The sequence below is a fragment of the Tympanuchus pallidicinctus genome, unplaced genomic scaffold (genome assembly GCF_026119805.1).
Source record: "Tympanuchus pallidicinctus isolate F22 unplaced genomic scaffold, pur_lepc_1.0 scaffold1, whole genome shotgun sequence".
Classification (NCBI taxonomy): domain Eukaryota; kingdom Metazoa; phylum Chordata; class Aves; order Galliformes; family Phasianidae; genus Tympanuchus; species Tympanuchus pallidicinctus.
Genome location: NW_026294618.1, coordinates 65868258 through 65895814, shown reverse-complemented (window position 1 = coordinate 65895814; position 27557 = coordinate 65868258). Strand labels below are relative to the sequence as shown.

The 27557-nt window shown below is 35.2% G+C and overlaps 1 protein-coding gene across 8 annotated transcripts in view; it reads right to left on the bottom strand.

Annotated features, from left to right (window-relative positions):
• Positions 1 to 27557, bottom strand: part of QKI (QKI, KH domain containing RNA binding) — a 137384-nt gene that overhangs the window by 76545 nt on the left and 33282 nt on the right. For all 8 annotated transcript variants that reach the window (XR_008210223.1, XM_052698709.1, XM_052698728.1 and 5 more), the window contains exon 3: positions 6963 to 7079. Coding sequence is in view for 7 of the 8 variants with exons in the window: in XM_052698709.1 (XP_052554669.1) it covers positions 6963 to 7079 (117 nt within the window). In the remaining variant the exon portion in view is untranslated. The remainder of the gene's footprint in view (positions 1 to 6962; positions 7080 to 27557) is intronic.

The following is a 27557-nucleotide window of genomic DNA, read 5'->3' as shown; positions in this document are numbered from 1 at the left end:
TTTTTTCACCTGAAGAAAGTAGATCCAGGAAAATCCCAATGTTAGCTAACAGCTTGCTCAACGACTTTTAGTGTATAGCCATGAAAGCTGGTTACAGTCACTTGTTATTGTTATCATCAGTTTGGTACTCTGCCATTGACAAGTTGCAGATTTCACACACAACAAAACTTAACAAACCATGATCCACAAAATGCAACATGCTGGACAGCCAGATGACACTGCCTCAGTCAGGGAGTTTTAAGCAGCAGAAATCAGTCAATTTTAACAAATGGCATCCTCAACAGTAAGTACCCTTGAGGAACTGACAGTTAAGAAAGAGTTCAAAAGGTAAAAGCAAGCAACTGACCTCCAGAAATGTCATTTATGTCAAAAGAAGATTTTTTTTAGTTTATTTTTAATGAAAGGATAGTAACTTTAGTTCTCAGAAATGGAAGGCTTTTTTTTAAAAAAACAATTTATTTTAATTTCATCATATACTTTTGTCAATCCTATAAGGAATTCTAATATGTGTGTATGTGTGTATATATATATATATAATAAAACTATTCCTGGTTGTATTGAAAAGTACTCAAAGAGCACCTTAACAGCTAGTTGCAGATTTTTTGTTTTAAATTGCCAGGATTTGTTTTAAATTGTCATGATTTCTTAACACAGATACATTAAATTGTCAAACGGCAGCAGCATCCTTATGTGTAGAGGCAGCTTCTAGAGGCAACAGGCCTGAACCACACAATTTGTTCCCAGAAGACATGAATAATGATGGCTGGTTAGACTTTCACTCTGAAACACTGCACAACTTTACAGTGTACTAAAAATATTCAATTTCAACACAAATGCCAGCACCATAGCTTTATTTGTAAACATAATGCTTTTTTCACAGAAGGCAGAAGTTGAGCATCCTGTCAGGACTGTAGTAACGGGCTTTGTTTAACAAGACATACACACACTCTGTCAATAACTTCACTTTCCTATAAACTGATATGAAGACATTCAATTGGAAAATGGTGTATCTGATGGTATTTCCTAGACTAAAAGGTATCAAAACATCACAAGATACATAGTATCTCAATTCTACAGGGCATGTAAACATAATGAAATGACCTCATTACAAAGCAGGTAAATTTTTCTACTTTTAAATCTTTTTCTCAAACTTTGTATAGGCACCAAAGATAACTAATAATTCATTTTTAGTCTCACTGTGGAAAAAAAAAAAAGCTGTGGAGTCTAAAACTGACATATATATTCACTTGACAACTCTCATACTCATCAAAGCTGATCTGCCAAAGTTCAAGATTGGTACTAACGAAGACCTTATCTTGAAACCTTACATAATTTCAGCTTGAAAAGCAAATACAAATACATGAACAAATATCACGTAGCTCAGGAACAACACATCAGTTCATCGAATAATCAAATTACAGAGGAGAGAGCAGGAGATTTGAACCTGCTGCAGTGAATGAAAGCAACAAGTTCTTTAATTTTGAAATTGCATAGCTGTCTGCCTTGCTCTTTGAAATAGCCAACTGCAGAAACAAAAATCATTTCATATATCCTAACAAGATGCTTATTGTTGAAGGAAAAACAAATAATATCTCCTTGTACAATGTTCCAGCAGAGCTTCTTGATTAAAAGCTGGAAAAAACAGGATAAAATGTAATCAGCCACGGCTGTCACAATCCAGTAGGCTGATGCTGAGCTGAATACCTCAAATCTCTGATAAGAGAGCACAGATTTGACTCCCTATGTGCTTGCATCAGTGTATGTTTCATGGAATGTGTGTGTGACCAATAAGATGATAAAAAAATAATGTTTTGCTTACCCATAAACGGTCAGGCTTCCCTTCTATTAAAGCATCTTTCTTTGATTGGTGTTGCAATTGCTATTTCTCTCCACTACTGCAGTGAAAATTAGTTTTCTTCCTCACCACAGAGAGGGTACATGCAGAGGAAAAAAAATGCCTTGTTCTTTATAAAATCATGCATTCATTAGTTTTCAATGAACGCTTGCAACCCCTCTCCCCTCCTCTGCAATCTCCTTCAAGCACCTCCAGGTTCTAATAAAAATGTTCTCGGTAATTAAAGTTGTTTCATTATTATTTTTTTTTAATTTGTCAAAAGCTACCCAGGGAGATGTTCTGATCACCACCTGAGCATTGGATACAATTTGAGGATTTCACCTGCTTTCTGTGGGAAATACGTCAGCAAGTTTTAAGACCTGATGTCAGTTCAAGTGATTCAGCCATGTGATTAAGACTTCCAATCAATTACTTCTGTTCACAGGCTCACACAGAGTAAAATTCTACAGAACAACACAGGATGGTTTATTGTGAAGCACCTTCCTTATTTTCTACTCGAATCTGCAACCACCAGCAACCAAAAAAAGAAAGTAGATGGATTCTACACAACATCCAATAAGACTTCTACAATAACTAGCACTAGGAAATCAGGTTTGTAGGTTTGAAATACACAGGGGAAATGATAATAAGAAGAAATAACCTTCAACTAGAAATTTGTAAGTGACTCAGTCAAAAACTGGAAAAATTCTGAATATTCCCCTTTTGAAAACAATTGGCCCTAATTGCCAAAGAACTTGGACATCTTGTGCTGCAGATCTAAAGAATACATCAGTAAATACAGTTCATTACGAAGAGAGAGAAGAACAAATAGCATGAAGAGTACTTACTCTCCAGACTGATAAATGTCACTGTTTCTTTATCCTGTTTGTAATCATCATGTCTTGAATTTTGATTCTTTATTTTTAGAAGAAACACCTTACTGGGGAACAGGATGCATCACAAACTACATTATAATAAATGATTAAGAAACAATTCTTACTGTGGCAACAATGTAAGCATACACAATATAGCAAAACAAAGGACACTATTTGAAGATGGTAAACTACTGCCTAGTACCAATCCAGGACAGCAAAAGAGCTAAAAAAAAAAAAAAAAAAAAAAAAAAAAGATCATAAACAGATGACATGAAAATATTTTTTGTCAAGAAAACTTTTTGACGCTGATTGTTGTTTGGTATTCAACCAACATTAAACTGTTATTGTAATAATTAAACAAACATATTATTCCAATCTGTCACGTCATTTGATTTTCAACACACACCTCAGTGGTTGAGTACTCTGAGCTCCAAAAATATCAGACAACAGATGACTTAGAGAAGAAGGTAACAGATCCCTAGCTTCTCCTGTCTAATTTGTAAACAACCAATGTAAAACACTGTCCCTTACGTCCCACAAATGATCCATCATCTGAAGTGGCAGAACACCTTTTTGTACTGCATACATAAAGGCTTATAGACATTAAAACACTGAGTAGATCAGTCTGTATTACTTCATGTGCATAAACTGAGCTGATGCAACTAGTCCCTGAGGACACCTTTCAATTTCCTACTAACCTTAAATAAAACACAAAACAAAACACTTAAGAAGAGATCTATGCTCAGAAAGAGTTTCTGGTTCCTTTATGCCTTTTCTTAAAGACAAAACTCACATTAACTATTCTTTGGAATAACAATTGAAAAAAAAACACGGTGGGAAGAGTGTGGGAAATGAGTCTAAAAATACCACTTCCGCAAAATGTAAAACTGCCTAAGGTACCTATGGAAATTACTTCCCACAGGAAAGGATGGACTCTGAGGCACAAAGGTAGGAGGGAGATCATGGGCACTAAACGTAACAGCAGTCTGTTGTCAGACCAACCTATTCCAGGCAACCTAGCTTAAGTAGAGAGGTTGGACAAGATGACATCTGGAGGCTAGGATGAGAAGAAATAGTCCACAGCTGTGCCATGAAAAGCATAACTTGGATGGGATATTAGGAAGACTTTCAAGAATTTCTTCAAGGACAGGGTGATCAAGCATTGCAACAGGCTGCCTATGGCCTCTGTCCCCAGAGGATACAACTGGACATGGCACCAAGAGTCCTGGTTTAACAGTCTGAATCAGTACATCACACTCATGGCTGGACTTAATGATCTTGAAGGTTTTTTCCAACCTACACAACTCCACATTTCTGTAGCAGAGAATCACTGTTTGTATCTATCTGAAATAAGTATGTTCACTACAAGGTATTACTTCAAGACCACTAAATTTGGGCTCTCAATTTGTACTTGCAAGCTTTATGAAGAACTGATGCCTAAATGTTTTAGCTTACAATATCTACAAGTATAAATGAACCAGAACAAACATTTTTTTGTTCAGAAAAAAAAAAATTACATAACCTAATTCCTGATAAACTTTCACAGTCCTAAAATTTTCCCTCATAAAAAAGAGGAGTAACACATAATTTATGGAAGAATTTAAGAATCCTGTTATTGATAAATATTCAGTGCATTTTAAAATCTATGCAAATAGGAAAAAAAAGAATAAATCATTAAGTAGACCTTTTCCCCTCATTACATATGACTTATACTACTCTCCAATTGTAGGAAATCATATTTCAAAATCCTTCAAATTCTACTATCCGTTCACAACTCAAAGCCCAAAAATAACAGGGCTAGTTTATACGTTAGATCTCCATCTAAACAAAGAGGTGGAAAGAATTCTGGAGGAGAAACAGAACATTAAAAAAAATAAATAATAAATAAATAAATAAATAAACCCTTCAACTTTTTTATAAATCAAACAATTTAAAACATCATTCCTACAGAACAACCAAAATCTCTCTGATGAGAGCAAGCCTTTGCTCAAAAGCTAGCAATCTAAACGTCCAATGTAACTATGTTGGAATAACAGAAATGTAGGTCAAAGTATTACAACAGATTATGAAAACATGAGGCAACACATGAAGTTTGAAAGTCGTGATTATAAGCATTGGAAAGCCAGAAGTTTCTAAGTGGGCATTTTAAGTGGTTTTGCTTTAACTATTAAATGTTACATTTATATGAATACATTGTATTATGTGACTAATCAGAAAATGTTTCCTAAGGAAAGAACCAAAATAATATATATTGGAACAAATAGAAAAAGAATATTACTAGTTGTATATCTCAAAACTGAATTAGTGATGCTGAGGCAACTTTAGCACTAACAACCAAAGCGAAGGAGAAATAGCTACAACATAAAACTGTAAATAGAAATAACTTCCAGGAGCCAACATCACAATAACTTAGCAGTCACGATGACTATCCTGAAAAGTACAATCTCCCTAATCACATGGACAGAGCAGATATAGAAGGGCTGCTTCAAAAGTAATGCTTCCTATTTATGACAGAGGTAAATGTCAGCGGTATGGCAGTAGAGGTTGAACCTTCCCACCAATATTCTACCTCATTTTGTTGTCATGCATCAGATGGCAGCAGAGGGGTAGTCTGCCAAAATGGCATCTGAAACTGAAGTGCATATGAAGTAAAGGTGCATAGTTGAATTCCTCCATATGGAAAAAAAATTGCACATTTACATTCATCAACCCTTGCTGAATGTTTACGGAGACCAAACAGCGGCCGTGAGCAAATGAGGTGGTGGGTGGTGCACATCAGCAAAAGCAATACGAAAGACAAACCATCTTCCAGATGGCCATGCACAGCTGTTAACCATAAAATGAAGAGCATCTCCACCAGCTCACCCATGTGAACTGGAAGATCATGAAACGGGGACTGTGTATGAAGCTCAATATCAGCTTCAATGCATTAGAAATGATGGTGGCAATACTAGAACATCAGTTTGCATCAGATGGATCTCACATATATTCACACAGTAACAGAAAGAACATCACATGCAAGTTTGCCAGGGATTATTGAACCAATAAGAAGCTGAAGGTGACACTTCCTGGGATCACATCATTATCAAGGACAAGACATGGTGTCACCACTACAAGCCAGAGTTAAAATGGCAGTCTGTTGAGTGGCAACGTGAATTCTCCATCAATGAGAAGTTCAAAACACAGCCCTCAATGGGTAAATGGATGTGTGCTGCCTTTTGGGATAAAAAAGGGGCAACCCTTTTTGATTTCCCAGAACCCAGACAAACCATCAGCTCTTACTGCTACATCACAATGCTGACTATTCTAAAAGCTCAAACTTCCAGACTCAGGCCAGAGAAGAATATTTTTCTCTTTCAACATGATAATGCCGGGCACATTGCCAATCTTGGCTGGACCATCCTACCACACCCACCGTATAGTCTGGATTTTGGTGTCTCCTGATTTTTATCTGTTTAGGCTGATGAAAGATGGACTGCATGGGCAAAATTTTCCTAGCAACAGTGCGTAGCAAAGCAGCTCTGAAACAGTAGGTCACCTCTGCTGGTGCATAGTTTTGAGTGCAGCATGCAGGCTCTCATTCACTGCTGCCAAAAATTCATAGCTAAAGGTGGTGACTATATTGAATAATACTGTTCTGCAGCTGAGAATTTGCTCTGTCAAATAGCATCATTATACTCTTCGCAAATGTTGTAGATTCCATGGAAATAAAGAGGAGTCATTACTTTTGCAGCCACCTACATAAACTACAGGACAGAGCAAGGAACAACCCAAAATATATCCCAGTTGTACTTGAATACAAAACAAATTCATAAATCTGGTAGCTTCTTTGCTTGCTCAGACAAAATCCACTGCCATAAACACATTTAATGTATTTTCTAATCCACACTACTTGCACTAATCACTCCTTTGGTAATCTAGTAAAAGAAAGTACTTAATGACACCTGTAATATTAATAGCTCTTCCTTAAAAAACATATTTAACTTGAATTCTAACTTTGCCTCATGAAACATCTGACACTGGTCATTACTAAAGAATATTTTAACAGCTAGACTCCCAGTTGCACCATTATGTTGCATGCATATTTAACTTCCTCAAAGTACGTTATGTTAACTAGTAAGTCTGTAAAAATCACTAAGTAATGAACCACATTGAATAAATGCAAACAAAAAACCAAAGTGAATAAGGAAAACACACTCCCATGTTAGGAAAAAAGCTCACATATCAAACTCTGTGACTTTTGAAGAGCTTACCTTCTTTTTGTCTCTCATTGAGCCCTTCCCTCGGACCATTATCTTGCATCCTGTTTCCGCCTCAAGCTGTTTAGCTGTTAGTCCTCTGGGCCCAAGGATTCTTCCAACAAAGTTAAACTGGAAGAAAAACAAAAAGTATTTCTATAAAACAAAGTAAACAAGATTAATATAAAGATGTATTTCCATCTCTAAAACATCACAAATATTATTGTTTTGTTTTGTTTTAAATCAATTTAGAACATCACACTAAATTCCTGAGGTGAAAGAATGAGATAAGTATAACTTTTATATATTAAATGCCCTGGCAATCCCTTCTGTGGAAGATAAGGATTTCAAGTAAAAATTGGTTTTTAAATTTAATCTGACAGTCTAGGGTAGTGACACTCCTAGCTTCCACTACAATAAGTGCAATGAACTCTTATATAATGCTCCTTATTAGGCTAACAACGTGCATCATATCCTGGAAGCAGTTTCTGAATGCGTGACCAGACACACATAGAATATCTGTGTGCTTGGACTAGTATGTTGCCAGGCATATGTTTAGCCTCTTAAAGGCACCACAAGGCTTTCATAAAAGATCTCTTGCTTTAGCCTTCCTTTGCTCCCTTCAACTAAGAAGCATCCAGAAAAAAAAATGTATTTTTTTGCTCTTCCATACTTTTTGACTGGGGTCTACCTGGCCAGCACACTGCCAACTGGCCACCCATCATCAACAGAAATTGAAGTATTTTCAAAACCACCACTTCTTAACGTTTCCTTTAGCAAAGCAAACAAATGAAAAAACAAGCTAACAAACACAGAGTTACATTAAAAAGGCAGATAAAATTGGCTTTCTTGAAGCAGGTTGCCTGAACAAAAAAATCTTTCAGCTGAGACCTCAACAAAATTACGTTATTCAGAACAACCATATTTAACAAATGACATTTCTACTAACACATCGCAGATGACCAGAAGCCCTTCTCAATCCCTGAAAATTTCAATTCTTGTGATTGGCCCAACACTTGTTGATTCCAAATGCCATTCTTCATTACTTTTGTCTTGCCAACTTCCCTCAGGTTTGTATCCAACCAACATCACATTACTCTTCATTTTTACAGTGAATTCCAGACTGATGACATGAGGAACACTAGTTTTGAATTTCAGTTGTCTTCAGAAGTAGCTTTTATGACATTTTCTAAGAGTATTTTCTATTCCACTAACAATGTTACTCCCAAAAAAGGAACAAGACTCCATTTGAGGTCGAACATCAGTTGATTCTATCATCACTACTAATCTGCTAACACAGTTCAAGCAAGTTGTTATTTTAACAAATGATTCTCAAGTCTTTTGTACTAACAGCTTACTGTCAACATTTAATTCCTCAGAGTGTCATATCAGAACTTTAGCCGAGAGCTCCACAGGAAAAAGCATTAACAAAATTTCTGAAGTGGCTAAGTACAGATAAGAGACAACCAAACCACAATTGAGAAAACAGCACAGATTAATCCTTTTAGTTAGCATCAAAAGACTTATCTGAATTCAACTGTATCTGCATCTACTGTTTCTCTTACCTGCCAAATAATGGTAAATATTGTTACACTGGACAAAATCAAAGAACTGTTTCAATCCCATTTTAACTCAGGATTTCTCAAGTTTTTCCCAATCTCTCACCCAACTGCATTTTTCCTCACCACCTTCCTTCTTCACCATCTTCAAACTACACATCTGTGTTTAAGAACACTGGTTATTCAAATACTGCATGATGTCTAAATTCAGAATACTTCTCTATCATTTCCTACAGCTTCATTTGCATGCTGGACTTGTCCAGTCCTCCAGGGTTCACCTTACTCCTAGTGAATTAATAAGTAAATATCAGCAATTCACAAGCTGCTTTGATCAATTTAAGATGACTAGACTTCACTACTACAAATGCATTCAGTTAATGGGTGTTAGAATAAGTGCATTAAAAAATGAAGTAGATCTGTCCCGTGATAATATTAACTGCTTTCACATAAACAAGACCCAAGCAACAAGCAACCAAGTACTTTGTTTTCCTTTACGAAGTTAGTCTCTCTGTTCTTAACAAGTCTCTATATTGAACTTCTATATAACCACCTTTACTCGCAGTATTTTGCAATCATTTTCCTGTGTTTTTGTTTTGTTTTTGAAGAGGTGAACTAAGTTGTTTTCATTGTGCTCTCAAATCTTCCTATACAAACTCAATATCAGTACTCCATACTAGAATTCCAAGTCTGTGACATGTATAAGCTTGAAAGTATCCTATGCATCACTACATATTCATGCAGAATCAAACACATCAGGATTTAGAGCAGCTTTCTTCTCCAAATGTTTGTACCTAGTCCAGGATCTTAATGATCGCTGTGCAGCAACAGACACTCCCAGAAGCTGACAAAATTTCAGCCCTATCTGACTGAATCAGAAACTCTGACAACCCTCTATTACGCAGGAAAACCAATAGCTTTCACTTTTACATTGCTTCCATGCCTCATCAGATTCTACATCCAGAACAAAAGGAAAACAAGAACTAACTATGCTAACATTCGAAGCTGCAGATTAATAAAAGGTTTCACAGACGCATGACTTATTCTAACAGCGTACAAGAATGCCATTCTTTAGAAACTTCCCATACAAGTTAAAACCTGAAGAATTTGGAGGAATTCAGAAGTATTATTATTTCATCCGTACTTTTTGTATTCTGTATTTTCCCATCACACCTGAAAGATATGAAGATCTAGTTTATAAAAAAAAAGTCTTTATTTTTAGAAAATAATTTGAAAAAAAATTGATCAAAATAGCCAAATCTCACAAGAAAGATATCATATGAACATGCATTTGGTTAGAGAATTAATTCGCTCAATTAAAGACTAAATTATTCTACCATTTTATTACTGCAAGTGTTCCATGATTTACTATACATGGCATTTACAGAGATGTTAAAGTCTATTCCAATTTTAAGCAAAATGAAAAATGCCTTAGCAAGTTTATTGTGCTACAAACACGCTGAGTATGAACATTTTGCACTCAGCCTAAATATTCTTCTAAGTAAAATATAGTAGTACTTCACAACAGAAGATGTTCTATGCTGACATTAACTAAGAAAACAAAGTTACAATTTAATTATTCTTGAGTACTTATTTGTATGTACGGTTTTACTGAAGAAAAGTAGTGTATCCATTTAATTGAAACAGATTCATATGTATAGCTATCTTCCACTGTATTATTTCCAATTTAAAAAATAGCACCATACTGACAAAAAACTTTTAAGAAATGGAAATGCTCTAAGTCATGACAGCACTGTGACAGCACTATGACAGCTGTTTTTGCATATTTTGAAGATAACTTATATTGCTTCCATTACATTTTTAGATAATCATAGAATATTTTTTTTGTTTTGTTTTGTTTTTTTAATCTTAACAGCCATGTAACTAGGTAAACTGTAACTATGTAAAATACTTGAAGTATTGGGAAACAACAGCATAACAAATTTTAAAAAGATTTTACACTTTCAGCTCTGTAGTATGTTTAATGAAGAAAACAGGACACATGGCATTACCTGTTGCTCAGAGATCTCTTGTCAGAAAATATTAAATGCTATATAGGACAGTAGGAAAACATAAATGTGCAGTTCATTCTACTCTACAATGTGCTTTCTCATTACAGTATTTTCCAATGTTTATTCAATTAACCATAAGCAAATACCCATTCTCAAAATGATAACATTATCACAAGTTTTTACTGACAATATACAAGCTGTAGTGGTATAAATTTAGATATTTACACACACTCATACAGAGACTTTAAGGAGTACTAATGTTATAGCTAAGAAATTTCTATATTCAAAATCACCACAAAAGAATTCAGATAAAGCCTTTTAGTTCATATTTACATCCCTGCCTACTTTTTTTTTTTTCCTTTCAGAAAAAATATTATATCAAAATACTCCAAGTTATGGATGCCACCTCATCCCCACAGATTATACAGCTACATTTTTGACAGTCGCTGGTTAAGAAAGTGTCTTTCCTCTGCATAGAAAGACTCAGACATTTCATGTCTTCCTAACTATTTGTGGCAATTTAACTCCACACTCATTGCTAAAGTGTTCAAAAGAAAGTAGTAACAAGAACTACTACTAAATAAAAACAACTGTATCACGTTTGCAGCTTATCCGGTGATGACACTAGATTCACTGAAAACAAAGAATGGAAGTTTCCATACACAGATGTGTCATTAGTTCATATTTAAAAAAACAAACAGAAAAAGTGTGTTTCAGAAATATTTCCGAGATTGCAATATCTTTCATTAATTGCATTAGCATGTATTTTGAGGATTAAATATGCCCCAGTGGAATTTGGCAATTGTATTTAAGAGATCCAATCTCTGATGATATTATACAGGAAGAGGAGGCTGACTAGATGGTATTAACATAGTCAACACAATGAACACAGTACTAATAACATATCTAAATTTTTTTTATACAAAATAACCTTAATGTAGTTTTTAAGCTGTTGATGAAAAGTGAACTTGTTTCCTGAAATCTCTTCCAGAAACACCTACTGGTAACAGAAGACAGGCTGCAGACAACAACGCCCAAGAAACATTCCCTTCATCCCTTTATCAAATAAGTTTTCTAAGCAAAATAACCAAGTAAATGCCAAAGTACATATGTAGTGAATGACATGTATAATCTGCTTATGTCAGATATATCCATTTACATCTGCTGGGTGTATCTGACCCACACCATTCTAATACTATCATCAAAGCTAAGCGAGGACTCATCTTGTTACAGGCAAGACCTGATAATTATTGTAGGAGTAAGACAAGCTTAGTCAAGATTGAAAGCATGTTTAAGCAACATATTTTTAATGCAAAAGGATATGAACATCATTGTAATATATTACTAAAATGCAGTGCTTTTGAACATGAAGAACAAAGGTAATGTTCAGTATTTTGAAGTCTGTTACTTATTAGCATTCAGAGCCTTCCCTCTTGGACATGAGCAATACATGCTCTCATGACTTCAATGATGGATTACGGTAACAAACATTGTGATTCATCTTGAGCAATGTGCATTTATAACCGTGCTTCTCATTAGCAAAGCTCTCTGAAAAAATTGAAGATGGCAGAATAAGACAAACATTCAAGGAATTTAAGTACTAAAATTCAGGGTTTTTTTTATATTTAGGGTTTTGTTTTTGTTTTTTTTTTTTTTTTTTTTTTTCTAATAATGTAAGCAGTAGTTAAAAAAACATGCTAAAAGTACCAAGTTTTTCAAAAGGTATATCGGGGCCTTCTGGGGTCATTATGAAATTCTCTATGATAGTATGCATATTCCTGCAACACAGTATTATTTAACCAGTTAAAGATTGATTCAACTTATATTATGGAAGCTAGGTAAAAATAAGTAATGTAATTTCATGTATAAAATTGAAGTTGTTTTAATTGGGTGACAAGTTTTAATTACTATGTTGATTGCAATAATAAAAACAAGTCTTTTACAAAGTACCACAAAAATTAAGACCTTAAGATAGCACAACAGCATAAAAACAGCCACCTTAAAATAAAAATATCCAAGTATTCCATTTAAAGATGGCACAATTCTTAAAGATTAATTTTATTGCTGGGATTGACTGGTCAGTTATTGACTAGATTGGTATATCAGATAGTTTACGTTCATGTGTGATCAACGAGACTAAAAGCCACTGCTGATCGTTCCAAAGAATGAATCTAAATCTCTCTGATCACTGTAGCTGTAATCTAGACAAACCAGATCATCCCCATGATTTCAACTGAATATTATTTTCATATAGCAGAAGGCATCCTAGTGCTTTAAATGCTTAAGGAAAAAAAAAAAAAAGCAAAAAAATAAAAATGCCTTTTAAAGTATAGCTGGGATTTAGAATGAATTACTAAATCCTTTAAATCCACACTATTCACCTCTAATAACCCCTGTGCTGAAGGCTTTGAGAGCTTATTTAACTGACAAATAGCTTTACAACCCCCCACGTAAATATAATGGATCAGATCCATTAAAAATAGTAATAAATAAAATCAGGCTAACTTTCCAGGTCATTCTAATAATGGCAATAAAGCTTTCTTTATTAAAGGAAGAAAAATAAAGTCCCAGAAAACAGATTAATTTTGAAAACAATACTATTTTTCTCCAAATTCTTAACTCAAATTTATAAAAGAACTTCTGAATAAGCTATCAAGTATGCACACTAGATGTTTTATTCAGATTTTTTTAAAAATATTACTCTAGCACTTCGAAATATATCTAAACACTACTTTACTTTTAGCACAGAAGTCACATGACAGAAAAACCTCAGTAGTAGCAAGGCCCAATTAACTGAATGTATTACAACTAGGTCACAAGTGGTGTCCCTCAGGTGTCGGTTTTGGGACCAATGCTCTTCAACATCTTCATCAATGACATAGATGATGGCATCGAGTGCACAGTCAGCAAGTTTGCGGATGATACCAAGCTGAGTGGTGCAGTCGATACAGGGAAGGAAGGGAAGCCATCCAGAAGGACCTGAACAGGCTGGAGAAGTGCACCCAGGAAAACCTAACTGAAGTTCAATAAGGCCAATTACAGGGTGCTGCACTTGGGTCGGGGCAATCCCAGGTACTTCTGCAAACTGGAGGAAGTTCTCCTTGAGAGCAGCCCAACAGAGAAGGACTTGGGGGTCATGGTGGATGCGAAGCTGGACATGAGCCAGCAGTGTGTGATTGCAGCCTGGAAGGCCAACTGTGTCTGGGCTGCATTAAAAAAAAGGGGTGGCAGGGAAAAGGAGGTGATTGTCCCCTTGTACTCAGCTCTTGTGAGGCCCCATCTGCAGTACTGCCTCCAGGCCTGGGGCCCCCCGTGCATGAAAGACATGGAGCTCTTGGAATGGGTCCAGAGGAGGGCCACTAAAATGATCAGAGGGCTGGAACACCTCTCCCTAAGAGGAAAGTCTGAGGGGACGGGACTTGTTTAGCTTGGAGAAGAAAAGGCTCCGGAAAGACCTCATTATGGCCTTCCAGTACTCAAAGCGAGCATATAAACAGGAAGGGGAATGGCTGTTTATAAGGGTGGATTGTGATAGGACAAGGGGGAATGGTTTCAAACTGGGGCAGGGGAGGTTTAGGTTAGATATTAGAAAGACTGGAACAGGTTGCCCAAGGAGGTTGTGGATGCCCCATCCCTGGAGCACTCTGGATGTGGCTCTGAACAGCCTGGTCTGGTGGTTGTTGACCCTGCAACATAGCAGGGGGGTTAAAACTAGATGATCCTTTTCAACCCAGGCCATTCTATATGATTCTATGATAGTTGGTGTTGTCAACATATAGTTTCCTTTGTTATCTGCTGGAGCTCAGTATCTGTCAGGATCCATTATCAAAATACAGCCATAAGAACTCAGAGTGCACATACAAAATCAAAATCTTCAAGTTATATTTATTTTGGTATCTATCACTCCACTGTAATTTTCATCCACACTTCCAATCACAACATAAACAGAAAATCTACTTTTAGCTCATCCGTATAGAAAATTCCACCTGCTTTTGTAATGCAATGTATACAAGTTCCTGAAGTAAGAAAAGATGGAAAAATATGCTTATCTTGTCGAGTACTCAAGAAGTTTCACAGCACCACAGAAGTTCATTCAACTCCTTAAGCTGCTTTAAATAGAAGCAGCGAAAGTCTGATAAACAGACTAGAAAGTTTGAGAGAATTAAGAGTAACTCTTAAATTTCTAACCAGTAACGCTAACAATAAAACTGTTCCTAGTTTTACTGTACAGAATTAAATAATTACACAGAAAGAAAGCTAGTATTATAAATAGCCTTACCTGCATTAGATAAGTAGAAGGGATAAAGGTTTATTTATTAAATCTGCTACATTTTGCTAATGTCTGCGGTGGTGGTCTTGTATACGTCACATAGTTTTGAATGTTAAGTTGTTAGATCAACACAAGTATCACCTGAGATCCAGAAGAGCTGCTGTGCTAATTCGGAACGTAACCAGCTGCTGAAGAAGGTTATCACACACCAACGCAAGAGAAGATTTTCAAATCTCAACCTAGCTCCATTTCAATAAATCTTTCTGCATAGGGATTCGCTAAAAAGTAAAATCTGACTAAACACAACACATCAAATTCCCTCAGCAAAGAAGCTCAAATCTCTATAATCTCTTTTACACAAGGTCTGAAAACTCTATCTTGTGCACCAACAACATAATCAATCTGAACTTTCACATACCAATTTAAGCACTGTAGAAAGCATAAGCACAAATGATTGCATTAATTTAATGCAAGACCATCTTTAATCGGTAAAAAAACCACTTAGGAGAAGCCACTTCTGATCATAGAGAAAAATAGCTGTTAACATTAAGACCCATCTGTCATTATTCATATCTTCTAAAAAAGCATTCAAGCAGCTACACCTCTCTTCCACAAGCCACCAAAACAAGCTTTAAGGGGATGAGCTCCTCCTAAGGAGACAAGATTTGGGATTTCCTGATCTCATCCCATTGTGACAGGTTACAATGCTGGACAAGGAATCATAGAATCATAGTATCACAAGGTTGGAAACGACCTATAAGATCATCCAGTCCAACCGTCTCCTCATCACCATTGCCACCACTAGTACTAAACCATATCACGCAGCACGTCATCCAGACGCCTCTTGAACACTGCCAGGGACGGCGACTCCACCACCTTTCTGGGCAGGCCATTCCAGTGCCTGACGACTCTCTGAGAGAAAAAGTTCTTCCTTATGTCCAACCCAAACCTCCTCTGAATCTGTATATGCTGAAGAACATTATTGCAAGGAAACACCATTCCCAAGAAAGTGAGCACTGTTTCACTCTGTTTAGACCATATAGTTTCTCTCAGAGAAAGCTCTGCAACCCTCCGCACCACCCCCAGCAGAGGGCTGCTTCAAGGATGCCCAACCAGCACACGCACCTATCTCAGATATAAAAGGGGACAAGGGAGGCCTGTTCAGCAAGAACTGATCTGCTGAAAAGCCAAAAATTAGGCTTAAGTCTTCATTTCTTTGAGGCAGTTGACAGCTGTAAACCAGAACAGATGATTTAGTTTGGGTTCAGAAACTTAAGAATTCATGAGCAAAAAAATAAAAACAAACCAAAAAAAACCACAGTAGAAACTGAAGCAAAAAGCAGCAACAAAAAATAAGATTTATCTTCCAGCTGAAGTGCTAGTCACATTTCTAGCTTAACATTTTTATTTTGCACACAAAATTAATAAAGGTATGTAAGTTGCTCCAAAAGTAATGCCTCCTATTTATTCCAACAGAAACTACAACAGATATGAAGAACAATAAACAGAACAATAAAAATAACACTGCCTGATAGAGAAAATTATCAGCTTCAAAACTCTATAAATCAGAAGGCAGCTCTCATAGAATTATAGTTGCATATCAAAGAAGAGAGCCTTCTATGCAATTGAGCAGTGACTTTTCCAAACATCAGCTTTCATTTTGTTCATATATAATAAATCACATTATGATACTTTTCTATATCATTAATAAAAGGAGTAGAATTAGAACATACAAAGTTTGCACCATCTGAGAACATTTGTTTTTATCTATTACAAAGAGGCTTTTTTCTAATTTTAAATTAAAGATATCAAGTATTAACATGCACCTACGAATTCCACTAAGGAGCAAGGAAGGGTCACAAGAACATTATTGTGATATGACCTAACACACAGCTTGACACAAAAGTAGATCAACTTTTTAAATTACTTTTTTTGGATGGAAATGAAGTAGCACTCATTTATTTCTGTACTTGGTGAGTCATGGCACGCTGAAAAGCTTTAGTGAAACTACATAAAATAGTTTCTTTAAAATTAAGAATTTACAATTTATGTACCTAACAAAAGTACTCTTTCAAAGTTTCTCCTTCCAAACTCTTTAACCTTCTCTGTCATTAGAGTTGACTGATAAGCCACCAGCTGTTTTCTTCCTAGTGCTACAATGCATTCTCTTCCTTTTTAAGGCTAGTATACCCAAGCAGGAAACAGTAGGACTTTAGCCAGCTGCTAGAATGTCACAATCCTATATATTTAGCTCTCATCTCATTTACTGCCATCCCTCAGTGTCAGCCACTTAATGTCCCTTTCACTCCAGTCCACTGACATTCCTCACCGAGCTGACAACAACGCCGGCTGGATCAGCAGCTATGAGTACAAGAACACACAACAACAAAGCACAGACCTTATCAGTTATCAGAGACAAAAGCCATGACATGTCAAACACAGTCAAGGTGAAAAACATTTTTTTATTTTCAGCTCCTGATCTCAGTTTTACTGTTTCTAAATTGGGTAACTGTTGACATATATTACCTTTAGATCTTTAGAGAAACATCGATTTGTTCTTTTAGTATATTTAATTAAAACTAGTCTATCATCACCTAATGGTAAGTTCATCTGTTTGTACTGTTTGTATTATATTTTGCTTCTTTTTTCTCAATGCTTTCCATACGTACCAATACAAAACATGCACTAGTGACATTTGCTTTTAAATGTGCTTTTGCACATCTAAGATCATCCAAAACATTAACCCCTCTCTTCATGCTACAAGTTTAAAAATAATAATCTTTATAGGGTAGTTTCACTTTCATTCCAAAAGAATGTAAAATAATATCCCTCAAAACATATTTTATGCTACATGTTCTGTTCATGTAAAAACACTAATCTAATTACTGTCATATTTTGGAAATAATTGGATTTTAAATTGCTTAGAATTATCAACATAAATGAGCAAGCTGTAAAGATAGACAAATTAACAATTTCATGCTTTTAAAATAGAAATTTCTGTTATCATTAGAGGGCCATTTGCAATGATTTAAAGGCTCACAGTACAGTTTGGTAGTTTCCGCCTTTAAGTAGTCATAAAACCCTTTAAACAGTAATTGAAAGATTGTTAACAGAAAGTCATTCAGGAAACCAGATCCCATGAACAATCTAATAGTAGGCATGCTTAAGAAAGATAGTGAATAATCTGTTTCATCCTATTCACTAAGATGAGGTTTTCAGAACAACGAGAAGACATCAGTTTCAATAATGCCAGGAGATGAGTAAAAACTGTTCGATTCCATGCTCTACTTGGGAATTGTGACACATTTATCCAGAGAATTCACAAGTTGTGCTCTGGGTAAGCTGGTCTCCAAAACCTAATTGTAGGTTCCAGCAGTGCCCTCCAAGCCTCCCAGTCTACATCATTAAACTCATATTCCAGTAACAAAGGATCCTTAGGATATACAGTCCAACAACTCATTTCCATAATAACACCTTTTAATTAGATGTGACTACATGTGACATTACCCAAGGCACTTAAGTTGGCAATTTTGCTGTACACTGCTTCCTATTCTCAGTAATTAGAAGTGAGAAAGATATGCTTAAATTGGAACACCATTCCAGATGGTGATACTGTTATTACAAATACTTTGCAGAAATGAAAATTCTTATACTTAGTAGACATCATTCCCCACCACTCTTTGTTTTTGTTTTGTTGTTGTTTTTTTTTTTTTTCCCTTTTAAATAAATGCAGTCTTTATTTTTCCCCCCCAAAAAGAAAGAGCTGACCAAGTAGAAAGACTTTTGAGGTTATACTTAACTAAACGCTGAGGAAAGATTCTCAGGAATCACTTCAATCACTTCATTTCATCTTACCAATTACTAGAATTTTAGATGCAAAGTTTTACATCAATTTCACACAGTACATTTTATGTTAAATTATTTTGTTTTATAATTCTAAGTTTCAAAAATAAATTTGTTGAGGCGAGAGGAAACACAGATTACATGCTTCCAAATCAGAAAATCTTGAAGTGGTATTATTTAAATTAGTAATTATCATATTTTTCTTCAAAAATAGCACTCTGACAACTCAAAAAATAAAATAAAAATGGTAAAGCACCAAGCAGTAGAACAACCAAGCCTACGACAGACTTACAGTATTATTTTGCTGAAAAACTCAGGAATTTCATAACATATCAGAAAAGACTGGCAAATTATTTAACTTTCCTAAACATAAACATACCTTTCACGTGTCCAGAAATTCATGCCATGAAAATACTATTTCAACAAAGTAACTTTAAATTATTTAATCAAAATACCTATAAAAGCAAGCCCCCCCTCAAAATAAAAAAACAGTTGGGTTACATAGTTAGTAGCCTTTGTATTATTCTACTACAAGATATCAAGTGATATACTTTAACCATAAGTGAAAGAAAAAGCCTTGTAGCTTTTGATGTCTATTTGCTCTTGTCCAAATAGCACTAAAAAAAAAAGTTTCTTGATGTTGACCATATTTCAAATCAGAAATTGAACAATTCCATTCACCATCTGGAAAGGCTGTTACAAAAGTGCACAATGCACACCTACAACTGCCAGAATCTACAAAAGTTTGCAAAATCCAAGTTGAGATTCAGAAGCACGGGTCAGAAATGCGTAACGTACATCCAATTACAAACCTCTGAGTATCTCCTTTAGCACTTTAGGTTCTTCCTCAAAATGGCTTCTGCTAACAGTATGATAACTCCAAACTTCAACTCAGCTCTATCTGTCAGAAGGTATTACACAGACAAAGGCAAAACTGAAAAGGGCCTGTAACATCTTAGAAAGGCCAACAGGTCAGGAGCGTTTAAAGATACAAGTCTCATCACATCTGCACCATAGAATCATGTACTTCAGTCAGCATGAAGCAGCACACAACAGCAGGTAAGGCTAGCATTACAGTTACAACAATTCCTCCACATTTACCTATCAAATAATATTGAAACCATTATCCCAAAGATTTTCTGCTAACTAAGCAGCAGCATATTAACAATTCAAAATTCATTCAAGATACATCTCTAACTAGCTTCTCCTTTTTATCAAGGAGCTTTTAAAAGGAAGGAGAAAAACAGGCATGACATTCTGTTTGTCAAAGGAGACCACGCAGCTCATTTTCAATGCAACAGAAGAGGAATTACTCCCTGCTTCCAGCAGGAAAAAGAAGTTGATTTAAAAGTTACCATAAAGCTCTGCAACCTTCTTCAGGTCCATATGCTAACTAATCCATTAGCAGTAGCTCACATCTCCAGCCCTACATATGTTACAAAGCCAGATTTCCAGTCTCTCTCCTGTTCAACTTCTGCATCCACTATTAGCTTGCAAAAACAGGAAATCCTTCAGAAAGGCTGACAAGACTTCCAGGTCTCAAGGACAACAATTTACACTTGTGGAAGGGAGGAAAAAAAAGCAAAAAAAAATCTTATTTTTGAGACAGATTAAAGTCCAAGGAATATTATTTTAGCATGAGTTTGGTGACAGTAGTTTTTTGCTTTCTTTTAATGCAAGTGATCATCACTTTAAAAAAATAAACTGGCCAAATACAGTCAATTCAAACTGTAAAATTAAAAAGCTCTGGAAGTTCAATATGCTAATTCAAGTAATATATTTCTTACCATCAGTACCGAAGACATTAAATGGCAATTGATTTGTCACTATCAGTAATCATGATAAAATCTGCAGCAGCAAGACAGAGCTATTTCATGAAGCATTTACTTTTTGAGATCACATGCATTTGGTGGTGAAAAAAAGTAAATCACAATATCCTGAGAAACTGCTACATATTTAAGGCAATTTTCAGTCAATTCCACTGATCTTCCCAGAGCAGTCTCTCTAACACTAACAAGATAAAGCTCTCAGTATCCTTTGATACACCAGCTCAAAACTTTACGCTTAGGGCAAACCTGACTTTTTCAGATATGTTCTGATTGTTTAAAAATCACACACCGAAAGTATACTTCTCAAGCATACGTCAGCACTGTAAAGAAACAGAAGCCTCTGAGGGCAGGAGAGGGAGCTAAAAACAAACCAAAGCAACTTAAAAGCCTAAATGTTGGGTGGATGAGTATACACAACAATGAGCCTTCCTGGAAGATGAGAAGCTTTGGGGATATTATGTTATAGAATAAGAGATAATTAACATAAATGCGAGTAAGGTAAAAAAGAGAACTGAGGATATGTCAACCAGAAATACCTTTTATTTCCATACACAATATTTTAAGGAAACCTATGCACAGTTTAAAGAAAGGTCAGCAAGTTTCAAAAGAAATCCGAACCTTCAAAGAATTAGACTATTAAACTCTTCTTAATAAGGAAAAAACACCCTAACAGTTTAAGAGCTGTGCATAAATATTTTGCTAAAGTAATTGTAATGAAGCAACCAAGTCCAACTACTGCTCTTCACAGCTTTAAAACACAACAGAGACTAAATATATAGAGTAGATACATATACCAACCAAATGAATACCTACTAGCCAAACAGAACCTGCCATGCATGCATATTTATTGAGGTAGCATTTGTCTTTTACTATAAATTCAAATGCACAAAACTAAGATAGGTAAGCATCAGGTTCCTATGATATAGAACACAGAAGAAAACGATCTAAATAGAAACTTTACTCCTTAAGCTGGATGGAATTTGTGTACAATCTTCCTCTCAACCATAATCATGGAAATAGGCCAACTGGTCTAACAGTACAAGGTGCAAATGCATAGAAAAAATAATCTTGTTCAAGTAAGAAGTGAATACTATAAATGTAACATCACACTAACAATTTGCCTTGACAAATGAAGTATGCTTTAAAATGTTCTACCTCTTAAAAAGAATTAATAGTTCATGTTCTTATTTAAATGACTTTTTGTAATTAATATGCACCTGCAAGGCTTGTGGACAAAATAATTAAGTAACAAATGTACTTTAAACACTTCTCTACCTCAACTCTTGTGAGTGCATTTCTGTGTTTATTTAATTCTCCAATCCTAGTTAAAGCACAGAAGATGTTAATTCACAAGAAAAGCTATCAGCAAGTTCTGTAGCACACCCAAATACACCTGACCACTCACAGCAGCAGCAAATATCATTCTGAGGAACTTCCTCTTCTCTGTATTAGTTTTCTAATAAACCATTCTAATAAATGTTTGAGAGAACTGATTGAACAAGATTCAATTAAAAACAGTGTATTCCACAAATCTCTCTGCCCCACATCTAACTTTCATTATGCTTGAACACAATTCTACTGTATTTTTATTATTGCAAAAGACACTATAGAAAATATGTAGAAATACTGAGAAAAACCAGGAATAGGAAGCATACACAAACTGACAAAACAAGTTAAAAGTTATAATACGTGACCAATTGGAGCCACACACCCAGATATTTTTGCAGTCCAGGAAATAAAGATATTTATGCACATAAAGCACAGAATTCTAGAACATTCAAACAAAAGAGGGTATTAAGATGACTACTCTGATCAAATAAATTGCCCACTGAAAGCCTAACTCTGCAGAGACAATAACAATTGAGAGACCAGCCATAATGAAAGGCACTATGCAAGCTAAAACAAGCATGACAGATGTTGATGACTAGGTCTTAAGTTGATCTTTAAAAAGTTCAGTTTGAAACACTCTTTGCAACTGCCAACATTAACTATTTTGAGTAAGAGTAATTTAACCAACTACCTATTCTAACCAAAGTCTAAAATTATTATTTCATTCACAGAACAGTAGGTTGTACACAATGCCTGGAGTCATTTTCTAGCCTACTGTCCTGCAGAAGTGGTCCCTCCCACTTCTGTTCATTGTATACATAAGGTACCCAATGCCTAGCAGTAACTTGCTGTATAGATAAGAGGTCTCACACTTTTGTGAGTTGGAATCGGACAGTGACTAAACTGAAAAAACAAACCACTACTTTCCAGAAATGTCATACACATGCTGGACAAATCTATAAGTCTAATGCTACAATGTTAATTTGACGAATTTCTTAATATAAGAATAATCAGAACAAACATACCCTAATAAATCTATTTAAAAATTAATAAAAACCTGAAATAAAGGATAAAATGTAAGTAATATTAACAGATAAATTACTATGTAATCTCTTGTCAAATGTAATTGTACTCAATGCTTGAAGCATTAAATATGAGGAAGAAAACTATCACAAGGATGAGGTATAGACTTAACTCATTGGTATTGGTGAACTGACGTTGAGCCATTGTAAACTACGCAAGAGTATTACTTTTTTTTTTTCTTTACTTGTTTTGAAATCTTCAAGGTACCTTTGAAGCTAAAATAAACATATTTTGAAGATTTCAATGGCTTATATGTGAAGCAAATTATGATGTATGTAATTTTTCAAGCAGGATGCTAGAAAATACCCTAAACAGAGTGTGAAAGACAACTATCTTTTAAGTTCTCAGTCAAAAGGTGAATTGTCAGTAATGGAAACACACCCAATAAAACATTAGGTACAGGAGGAGAGAAGGCTTGTAGATTTCCATTTTGGTAACATCTAAACAAAGGCTTATTTTTTTTTTTTCCTCCAATGAATCTACTCCTCAATTACTTGCAAACAGAGTGTAAAACCTCATAAATGTGATGTTCCAACTCAAACACAGCTTATTTTTAAACTTACTACTTTTAGTAGAGCACTGTTCCAAATATCTCATTGGTCAGCAAACTATTTTAGTTCCTTCAAATATATTTGATAGTTATATCAGTAGATGACGTTCTCCCAAATCTTCCTCAACCTCTGATGGTTACTCTGTAGACCAAATTTATTTACTGAGAAGAGTTATATTCCCCTCTTTCCTTACTACTGCAAGGATAAACAAGGCTAGCTTTTTAAGTTTCCTTCTCTGATCATTAGGGAATGACGAGCTTAAATAAAACAATCAGAACAATAAATAAAGAAGATGTTATCATTTTTCTAATCCATATTAGGGATACTATTAAACTCTGATATTACCAAACTGAAAAAGGATTTAAATGTTTTGTCAGCAAGTTCCCCATAGTAAAATGAACCCCTGTGTTCGTTGCTCTGTTGTACTACTTAAACAGTTTTAACTAAAATGGCCAGAAAGTATGCGCAAGCTGTTTATCACTGCTGGCCTCTGAGCTTCAGTATCCTCAAAGGACATGCTACTTCAGATGCGATAATTACTGAGTTCTTACATTTATACTGAAGAGGCACAGAAGAGTTCCAAGAGAGAATTTCACATTAATCAGAGCTAACAGGGCATTTATTAAAAATAAAGCCATGATTATAACAGAAAAACATCTATTCAGTCCAATATTTGTTGGTAGTAATTCCAAAAATTGTTTAAACTGGTATCAAAATTTAGTCTCGGCATTTAAAGGGAAATTCAAGCAAAGAAATCACTTATTTGAAGCATAAGAAATGCTGAAGACAGATTAAACCATTCACCTACAGACAACAGCATACCCTTCTCATTCTTCTGTTTCCTACGAGCTCCTTATTGTCCAGATATTACCAGACATACTCTTTAATACTGCTATGGAACATTTTTCCATGAATTGGAAGTGCTTTTAAACCACAACACCAGAAAGTTAAATGATGATACAAAGATTTAATTATAGAGAGAACATATTTTAATCAAGGGGCAAATTACATACAAATACCAGAACCTATTCTTCATTCTAAATAATTCATTTGACACACTTCTAGAGTATATAAACGTCTCAAAAAAAAAAAAAAAAAACCCTAAATAGCCCAAATCTTAGTTTTAAGACATTTCCATAAATATCAAACATCTTCCAAGGACACAATAAGGAAATAATATATACATAAAAGTATGTGCAATTATATTACTGTAGCATGCACTGAAAAAAAATGAGCCTGACTGTACACCAGCCCGACAGGTGGGCTATTTATCAGATACTGATTGCATCATGAAAAACTCAACTCCTTCAAATTCTTGTACAGAAGTACAGACTGTACACAGCCCACATTTAAAAACTATTAGCTGTTTCAGATGAAGACTAATTTTGTAAATTGAAACCTTACATCAACTATGTTTTCAGAATCAAACCTAGAGTGAAAGATATTCAACAAACGCTCAAAAAAATTAAGAAACTGAAGAGGATTTTATATGCACGTTAGATGCGTAACTCAAGCTTACATATTACTTTCTCTGTATAAGTACTCCAAGAACAGCTAAATAGTAGTAGCAAAACAAGCTATGAAAACTCAGTTTTATTTTTAATACATACATACGTAGTTGTATGTTTATGTACACATATGCATTCCACATATAAGGTGCATATGTTTGTTTTAAACAGATGACAGACCATTACTTTTATGTCTCACAATTGATTTAGGACTCTGTGCCCAAAATTATACTCCAGTGCTACTAGGTATCCACTCCAGTCAACTTGTCCATATGCTTCCAATAACTTCAAAATGCTTCCCAGAATGTACGTTTATTAGAGCACCGCATTAGTTTACTGATGTTTATTTTTGCCTGTTTAAAGAAAAATTAAATCTACATCAGAAAACTATTTCTCATCACTTTCCACCTAATAACCTTTATGATTACTCAGCTTTATGTCTTTGTAAGGCAAACAAGATTGTCAATAGCAAGAGAATGACAGCAATGGAAGGAATTAACTGGATTTATCAAAGTCACCTTCATAGCCTGCATAGCATGTCTTCCCTGTATCCAATCTCAATTTAAGCAATTGCTAAATATGAATAAAAGGTAGAATGCAATGCTGTGCTATTAGCAATTAGCTAATAGCACATATAATAAATCGAAATTATCTTTACAAGAAAATTCCATGTTCTTTGAGACAAGTTGGAATTACAACACTGCAGACTCTATGAATACTGTACTAGCCTAAACACTAAGCAAGATATTTCATCCCTAACTTCTAGAAGAGGTGCAAGAGCTGTTCTTGTATGCACTGAATATTCCGGTTCTTAACTAATATCAAGGCTAGGCAGATCCTCATTCTGAGGCCAGGAACAAATGTAGACAGACAACAGGTAGGCAAGAAGAACACACAGAAAATGCAGGAATTGGCTTTCCATTTAAGTATGAACTGCAGAGTACAGCACTCAGAACCTACCCAGAAAAACGCGCTTGTCTCCTACCAAGTTGACGTGATAGTCTAATACCATATAATACCTGGCATGGGTGGAGGCAAGTTGTACTAACTGATGCCAACATAACTGAAATAAGCAGCACTTGATTGAACAGAATGTACTGCTCTTTCTTCAAGCACGGGACTGAGTAAGCTCAAACTTACTGTTCTTTTCCTGGTTTAAAGAACATAGTTGCAAGCAAGCTCAGAAATAACAGAAAAGTACGTTTGAGGTAGCGTAAGGATTTGTTAGTGACAAGCAAAAGATTAGCGACAGAAGTTCCAGGTTTTTTATCAAGCTTTTCACACTGTCTCTCAAGAACTAACTACCTTTTTATTGCAGGTCATACATATACAAAGCACAAGCCACTCCAACTTCTGAATTTCCAAGAACTTAATAAAATAGCAAGGCAAACAAAGAGTAGTTAGTCAGGAAATCCTACAGCCAAAGTGTTACACACGTGTTTTATCAGTACCACAGACAACCTCTTCCCTGCTTATTTACAATATATTTGATAATTAACTGCCAGACAAGTGCTAAGCTACTGCACCCTCAATTTCTGGAAGAAAAGCTCAATCATCAGCACAACTCATTTTTATTCCTTCTACCTCACGATCCTAGTAGATCAAGCATCAATTTCCATAAAAACTGCAAATGATAGTTAAGGCAGCTATTCACAAATGATGCACTGTACAATTATAAAATTAAAAAATTTCAACAATAAGCTATGCTTTAAAAAGCTATTAACTAATGTAACTCTAAAGCACATACATGTATATAAATAAAATGTGAGTTTATTTTACAGAACTAGCTCTAGATCTAGAATTCCAAGCAGTTTCAAAAAAACTAGTGTTTTTTGGCATGGATGCGGATAAGCGTACATATGCATATACACACAGGCAGCAAGATATTTATATGCATTACTTATATTGGAAGAATAAAGAAAGGAGAAAGAAAAGATATTCTTAACGTCAGCGCAAATTCTTTAAACAGGTATTTTAATTCGGAAGCAATAAACCACCTCTGTGAAGATTGAAAAGGGAGACACTTGTCTATTGTTTTGAATAGTGACTTGCACTTAACTTTCTAATGAAGTTTAACTTAATATCTGAATATTCTAAGCAGCATTTAAATTCTATAAAATTATTATTTTATCTAGTAACAATGCAGAAGAAAACTGCAGAAATACCAGTGTTACGTCCACTCTTTGCTGTTCTGTGCTTTCTTCCACTTTTGTATAACGTCACTGTGCAAATGCCTCATTTAAAACCTACACTCCCCTACTTCAACTCCTGCACTAGGGGGAACTAACTATTTCCTGATAATGATCAAAGAAAATGAATAGGGTAGATTTTGACAGGACTATTTTCCAAGATGTTTTAAGAAATTGTTCAGACCAGAGAGTTCTAAATATTTCTAGTCAAATGAAACCATTCTCCTTCAAAATACTATACATTCAAAAGAAAAGCTGACTCAGTGGAAACTCTAACAGTTGAACGCATGCAAGAAACTTTGCCTGAGGGAAAACTCCATATGCAAAAGAACTGGTTACAGAGGTATGGGACAAATGGTGCCATCTCTAAGAGGCACCTAGGAAGGTCTAGGCAGAGTAGATGACTTTTAAAGTAATACTAAGAGGAACATTGCCCAAGA